At 32.1% G+C, this 7,341-nt stretch overlaps 2 protein-coding genes across 2 annotated transcripts; both read left to right on the top strand.

The window, feature by feature from the left end:
* The first annotated feature begins 1,214 nt into the window (after nucleotides 1-1,214).
* On the top strand, nucleotides 1,215-2,045 carry LOC143625858 (uncharacterized). The gene has a single exon (XM_077096087.1). It carries the CDS (start codon nucleotides 1,215-1,217, stop codon nucleotides 2,043-2,045), a length of 831 nt encoding a protein of 276 aa, XP_076952202.1.
* Nucleotides 2,046-2,784: 739 nt separating this feature from the next.
* On the top strand, nucleotides 2,785-4,451 carry LOC143627151 (uncharacterized). The gene is made up of 2 exons (XM_077097045.1): nucleotides 2,785-3,000; nucleotides 4,088-4,451. The coding sequence occupies exons 1-2, from the start codon at nucleotides 2,935-2,937 to the stop codon at nucleotides 4,373-4,375; spliced, it is 354 nt and encodes a 117-aa protein (XP_076953160.1). The 5' UTR covers nucleotides 2,785-2,934; the 3' UTR covers nucleotides 4,376-4,451.
* Nucleotides 4,452-7,341: the final 2,890 nt, after the last annotated feature.

Below are 7,341 nucleotides of genomic sequence, written 5' to 3'. Positions count from 1 at the left end.
CGATTGGTTTTCATTACATTTGTTACGATACCGTAACTAAAACAAAACAAAAAACAAAATTGATATTCGATCGGTTTTCGTTACGTTTATTACGAAAAAACTAAAACAAACCAAAAAAATACCAACAAGGAATCGCAAAATTGCCTAATCATGACTTTGCGACCCCCAACTTTTTAATTGTATTATATAATAATATAACAAATTGGAAAAAAAAGATTTATCTGTTGGTTAATAAAAATATCTTATTATTATTATTATTATTATTATCAAATTAATGGTTACTTACATTTCTCAACCTGCCAGCTGTTGTGACGCGTGGCGTTCGTCTGCCATCTGTCTGTGTTGTGGAAGGCCACCTCATAGCGTGTCTTTTAAGCTTCGATTGCATGTCAATTAATGTTTTTATGTACATCATCATACATGTTCGTGTTCGTCAATTTCCTTCTATGGTTAATTGCCTAAGTTAGGTAACTGTTTCTTGCTGCATTCATGCATTGGGTGTTCAGTGTTCTGTTCTTTGCGTTTGTTTGCTTAATTAGATTCAAAGTGTTGCGGTTCGTGCATTATGTCGTTCTTTGTTGTGCTATTGCTACGATTTGATGTTTGTAGGTGTGGGTTTTTCGGTTTTACCAATTGAGCTTGAAAATTTTAGGGTGAAAAGAAAGAGTGTTAGACGGAAATAATTAATTTAGGTTTAATAATTTTGTGAATTGTTAACTGATAGACTGTTATATATTTGGCTAAAGTTTTTGAGTTATATATTTATTAAATTCAAATAAATTAATTAAAATAAAAAACTAAAAATCTAGAAATTTGGTTTGGTTTGGTTTTTATTACATGCAAAACCAACGGTTTGGTTTTGACAAAATCATAAAACCAAGTTGTCGGTTTTGTTTTGGTTTGGTTTTTTCAGTTTTGGATAATTTGGTTATTTCAGTTTTGGATTGGTTTTCTCGGGTTCTTGCAATCCGTAGGTACATATTTGTAGATTATCGGGTCAGGTTAGAGCCGGCTTAATGCAGTTGAATTCTATGCCCGCAACTTCATGCCCAAGCTGTGAAGCGTGGGTACACCTAGTATAGTTTCTTTTTTAAAGTACTTTGGTTGAAAATAGCTTTGATTACCATTACTTTGTAATAAAAAGGATATGGATATTCTGTTGGGACTAAAAATAATTATTTTCTGAATTTAACTTTAATAAACTTTTCAGAAAAATGGCAACATCTAGTGGAACTAACTTGATGGTGAGTCAGGTGGTAGCGAATGCCGTTTCATATCACGCAGAGAAACCCAAGAAGTTCTCAGGGTCACACTTTAAAATGTGGCAACAAAAGATGTTATTCTACCTCACTACCCTGAACCTCGCAAGGTTTTTGACTGAATCCCCTCCCCAACTTGCGGAAGGTGAGGCCGATACTCAAGCTTTGAGTGCGGTAGATGTGTGGAAGCATTCAGAATTCTTGTGTCGCAACTTCGTGTTGAATGGCCTAGTGGACGAGTTGTATGACGCGTTTTGCTCGATTAAGACGGCTAAAGAATTATGGAAGTCTTTAGACCATAGATACAATATAGAGCATGCCGGAACAAAGAAAGTTGTTGTGGCCCGTTTCTTGGACTACAAAATAGTCGATTCTAAGCCTTTGACCAACCAGGTCCAAGAATTACAAGTTATATTGCAAGATATCCACACGGAGGGGATGACCCTTTGTGAGACATTTCAAGTGGCTGCCATGATTGAAAAGTTGCCTCCTAGTTGGGCTGATTTTAAGAACTACCTCAAGTATAAGCGAAAGGAAATGACTATGGATGAGCTTGTGGTCCGTCTTCGTTCTGAAGAGGATAATAGGATAGCCCAAAAGGGCACCCTCTTGCTAGTTGCGGATAAGGCAAACGCTGTGAAGCATGAACAAGCATCACCGGACAACAAGAGCAAAGGTAACGACAAAGTGAAAGCTTATTTTCTTCACCTTGGGCCAAAGAAAGAGGATATGAAAAAGAAGCCTCCACCATTCCAAGGAGTTTATGACTACAAATACTTGAAATGAGTTATGACTACAAATACTTGAAATGAGCCTACAATCAAACAAATCAAGATTATATGAAACGAAATAAGCCTACAATCAAACAAATTGAGATTATATGAACCGAGCATCGATATTCTAGTGTTCATATAACTTTTTTTCTTATACTTTCTATTGGAATATAATTACACTAATAAAATTCTAGTGTAATGCTCATATTATCATATAACTTTTTTTTTCTTATATTACTTGTTGGAACGTAATACACTAATAAATAAAAACCTAAAAGCACTTAATTGCCCTCTTTATGCAAACAAATTATCTAAATGACCATTGACTAGATTTACAAAATCTAAGCCTTTTAACTTTAGTTGCATTACACGAACACGACAATCTAAAAACAAATCATGCTACTCATCTTATAATGAAAATTATATGTACAAATAACATCACTTGGTTAGTTTGTTTTTGCCATTTCAAAGGGAATTACAAGAATTTTTTTAAGTACAAATTTAACATACACAATGTGTCAATATAAATTATAGTATATTAATTCTATAAATATAGATTATAGTAGTATATAAATTATTATAGTAGTAAACTATATTACATTTTGTTACTAGTGTGGTACTTTAGACTATAGTAGTATATATGAATTATTATTTAATAAATTATTATAAAATGTAAGTAAGGCATTAATAATAAGAAAATAAGGTGTGTTGAAATTATTGCATTCACCCACACTACCATTTATGCCACGGAAAGTACACCTATCCATCTACATTCATTCATCTTCATCAACTCCTACAAATTTCACAAATGTCTTAGATGCATTCAAACCCACAAACCATAATAATAATATTAATAATTCACCCACCCTCAACAATTCACACCAATCCAAACCATCAAAAAAATGCTTGTTTATGGAGGAGTTCTTTACACAATCTGCATTCTCCTCGCTGGAGTCCAGTCATCCGATGTAAGTACCTACTATTCGATTAATAGGGATATAGGAATGAACATTTTTGACCAAATGCATGTATCATATCAGTACCGTACCGAATTGTGTTGACTGAACACAATTGATATTGGTACCAATACTCGTTTTTCTATGTTTTCGGTATCGGTTTTGGTATTTTCAATAGTACTTGTACCAAACCGAAAAAATTGATACGGTGTTTGGTAATGGTTTTACTCGTTTTCACTATTGGTATTTTTCGGTACGGTACCGGGTATGATGTTTTTTCAACTTTTCAGTATCGGTACCATTCAGTTTAGGGTTTTTCAATGGTACCGGTACGAATTGAAAAAAAATCGATACGGTAAATGGCTTTACTAGTTTTCAGTATCGGTATTTTTCGGTACAGTACCGTTACCGATATTCATTTTTTCAAGTGTTCAGTATCGGTACTATTTGATTTCGGTATTTTAAACCGCCACCGAACCATAAAATCGATAGGGTATTCGTTTTACTCGTTTTTGGTATCAGTGTTTTTCAGTAAGGTACCGGTATTCATCTTTTTAATTTATTTCACATGTTTTCGGTTTCCGTATTTTTTAGTCGTATCTACACAGTACCAGTACCAATCAATACCCTAAAAAACTGGTACAGTAAATGCTTTTACTTTTTACTCGTTTTCGGTACGGTACCAATCACATCCGAACCAAAAAATGGCTCATTTCTTGTATCCATATTTTTCGGTACAGTATCGGTACCGATATTCATTTTTTTTCAAGTGTTCGGTATCAGTACCATTCGGTTTCGGTATTTTCAACCGATACCAATCGCCCCCGAACCAAAAAAATCGATAAGGTATTCGTTTCACTCGTTTTTTATATTAGTATTTTTCAGTAAGGTACCGGTATTCATATTTTTTATTTTTTATTTATATTTTCGGTTTCCGGATTTTATAGTCATACCGGTACCAATACCAATCAATACCCTAAAATAACGGGTACACTAAATGTTTTTACTTTTTACTCGTTTCCAGTACGGTACCAATCACATCCCATTATTATTACTATTATTATTATTATTATTATTATTATTATGTTTTAATTTGAAGGTGATTGAATTGGGGGTTTCGCCGGAAAACTTCACCGGCGGCGGCACGGCGGTGCCGGAGACAATGGTGCCGGAGAAAGTGGGTATGATGATGGGTTTGGTGTTAAATGATACTCGGCGGAAACTGGGCAGTTTCAAGATATGTTCACTGTGTACTTGTTGCTCCGGTAAAGGATATTGTGTACCTTCACCTTGTTGCTATGCAATCAATTGCAATATCCCTAATAGGCCCTTTGGCTTTTGTTCTTTTACTCCAAAGACTTGTAATTGCTTTGGCTGTCATCTTTAAACCCTTAAAATCTTGTGATTTTTCGATTGGTTTTTAGGGGGGTTTTCATTGGGTAATTTGATTATGTGGTGAGGTGGGTATTATTAAATTATTATATTGTTAGGGTTTTACTTATTATTATTATTATTGTTATTATTATATTTTTATAATGAAGATGTAGTTTGTATTTATGTTTTGGATAATTGATCACAATCATGCTAGATTGAGAGTGTGTTTGGATTTCATTTTAAGTTGAAAATAACTTTTTGTGATAAGTAGAAAAGGACTTATGAATTTCTAATAAGGAGTTTCAAAAAAGGTGTTTGGATTAACATAAGTTGATAAGTTATTTTTTAAAAAGTGTTTGGTTAAACTTATTGTTCTATAATGGCCAAAAATGACATATTATATAAGTGAATAAGTTGTTTTTAAAAAGTGTTTGGGTGGTGTGGAAGGGTGGAATGAGTATTCTAAAGTCTAAACATATAAGGAGATAAGTTATCATATCCCAACTTATTCAAAACACATTTTTTAGCCTTATAGATAAACAGTCCTTCATAAGTCATTAGGTGAAGATAAATAAGGAATCCCAAACACACCTTGAGTGTATGAGATGGTGTTTTGGGCATCTAGATAATTAATTTTAAGGGTGTTTAAAGGAATATCACGTTAGTCAAGTGATGCAGTCATTTAGTCAAAAAGTCGAGGGTTTAAATCCTGTATAATACAAACTTTCGTGTATTTATCATAGAAAAATCTTGAAATTGTTGTTAAAATGAAAAATAAATAAAATCAATTTTAAGTAGTTCACCTAAAAGTTAAGGCTCATAAGCGTTTTAATTAAATAATCAGATAATCTGTTTTTAAAAAACAGTGTTTGACGTTTGCTGAAAATCTTGTCAAAATGTGACATTAAATCATGATTTGGATACTAAAGATTAGGTCTCAATGATAGAATGTAGTTCGAAAGTCAATGAGGATGCTATTACTTATTAGCGGTCATGAAGTCTTTTATGCATAAGTAGTAGTGACACGTCACTCGTATGAACATACATTAAATTAGAACTCGTGGGTTAGTTGGTATGACATAACATTGAAAATGATGTCGTCTTGGTTGAGATAAACACTAATAGCGTATTTTTAGTAACATTAATGGATATGTCCTAGTGACATGGGTTGTATTGTGTCATTTCATTTTCATTGTTAAAATATTAAGTAATGCATGTGGGTTGCTTCTTAACTTTTATTGTTAATGTATGCATATTGAATAGGTTTGGTGAGAGTTGTTATTAGTATCTTTGAAGATTGCATTTGGTATAGAATTGTCAATATGTGTGTGTATATATATATATATTTTGACAAAACCATCTTATTAATCCTTTTATATATAACACAAATCGAACTACATCTGGATAATGGGTAAGCGAGCAACAAGCTGCGCCGCTATCCCCTTTTGAATCGCAAAGCCTATTCTACTAAATATAAATCCTATTCTACTAAATATGTATATTAAATTATATGACAAAATGACATGTTTATTAGGGTTTAGAAATGAGTATATATGGGAATTTCTAGATATTTGGTAATCAATAGGATTTCATCTTGTATATCATAATTGAACGCGTAATATCCAATAAAGACTAGCATACCATTGTGTTCGAGACTGTGTATTCAACATCTAATTTTGTTATATGATTTGGAATTCAAACTTATCTTTTGATGTAATCACTACAAAACAACCGTTTGAAGTTTTGTATAACATTATAACTATCAATATCACGAATGATATACCATCATTGACATTTGAGTTCACCAACATATCAAATAAAATCTTATGGAATTTATAACCAAAGATTGATATAACCTACCAAAATCAAGCCTAATGCATTTGTATGTTTATTTCTAGTTGTTAGTGGCATATATCTCTACCCCAACATTAATATGTGCCTTAAATTTTAAGTTGGCAGGACCAATATGAGCAATTAAACCCACCTACCATATGCAACAATTATTGGGTGGACTCATTTATTTATTTATTTTGGTCAAATTTTTCTAACATGTTTTTCATTGTAATTTTCAAGGAAAAATGGTTTTATTAAACATACCATAGTTACTCATATATTGGCTAAAAAACAAAAAATGCACAATCAAGAATGTTGAAACTCATTGCTTTTAAATAAAGGATAATTATATAAACCAAATTTTATTGAACACTAGTAGATGATCTAGCGTAGATTAAGGGATAACGGGGCTACCTTCAAATTTTCTTTTAGATCCGTTGATGTTAAACACGACGTGTATTGTTGTTGTGTACTGAACTAAAATCAATATTTGTTATTTTCAAAGATTGCAGTCAAACGATGTTTCACCTCACTTATTATGATAACATTTTTAAGTTTGACGTATTCAAAAATAAAATTTTCTTAACAATATCATATATGCGGTTAGTTTTTTATACTTTTTTATTGTTGGAACATTACCGATTCTTTATTTTAAGTACAAATTAAGCCAAAATTGTGAAACCAACCCAAGACAAACTATTAGTAACTGTTTGGTTTGGTTTGGTTCATTTTTAATTTTCAACAATTTGATTTTTTATTATTAAAAAAAAACTGTTATAAAAAGTTTGACTCATGATTTGATGTAAAAGTGTCACGAACATCACTTGTGTGTGTAGTTCCATATATTATGATGGTTTTAAGCTTTTAGATAACTATGAAGATCAGAAGATGTATTAATGGCTAAAGTAAATTTCATTTAAGACCATAAATAGGGGTTGTTTTCGGATGGTTTAAAGAGATCAGTATGCATTGTCATTGATGTTGACATGGATCACAACCATGTGATTTTTTGATTTAGACAATTTTACTAGCAAGATAATAGGCATGCATGTCTACAATCGCTTCATGACTATATGTATGTGTTATTTGGTCCGACTTCTTACTGATAATGCATTAATGTACGATAGGTACGCGACACGCTTAAAG

This window comes from Bidens hawaiensis, unplaced genomic scaffold (assembly GCF_021521415.1).
Source record: "Bidens hawaiensis isolate Kalapana, Puna unplaced genomic scaffold, B.hawaiensis_p1.1 tig00000458_1, whole genome shotgun sequence".
In the NCBI taxonomy this organism is placed as follows: domain Eukaryota; kingdom Viridiplantae; phylum Streptophyta; class Magnoliopsida; order Asterales; family Asteraceae; genus Bidens; species Bidens hawaiensis.
Note: the sequence above shows the minus strand (reverse complement) of the source record. Positions and strands in the feature narration are given on the sequence as shown.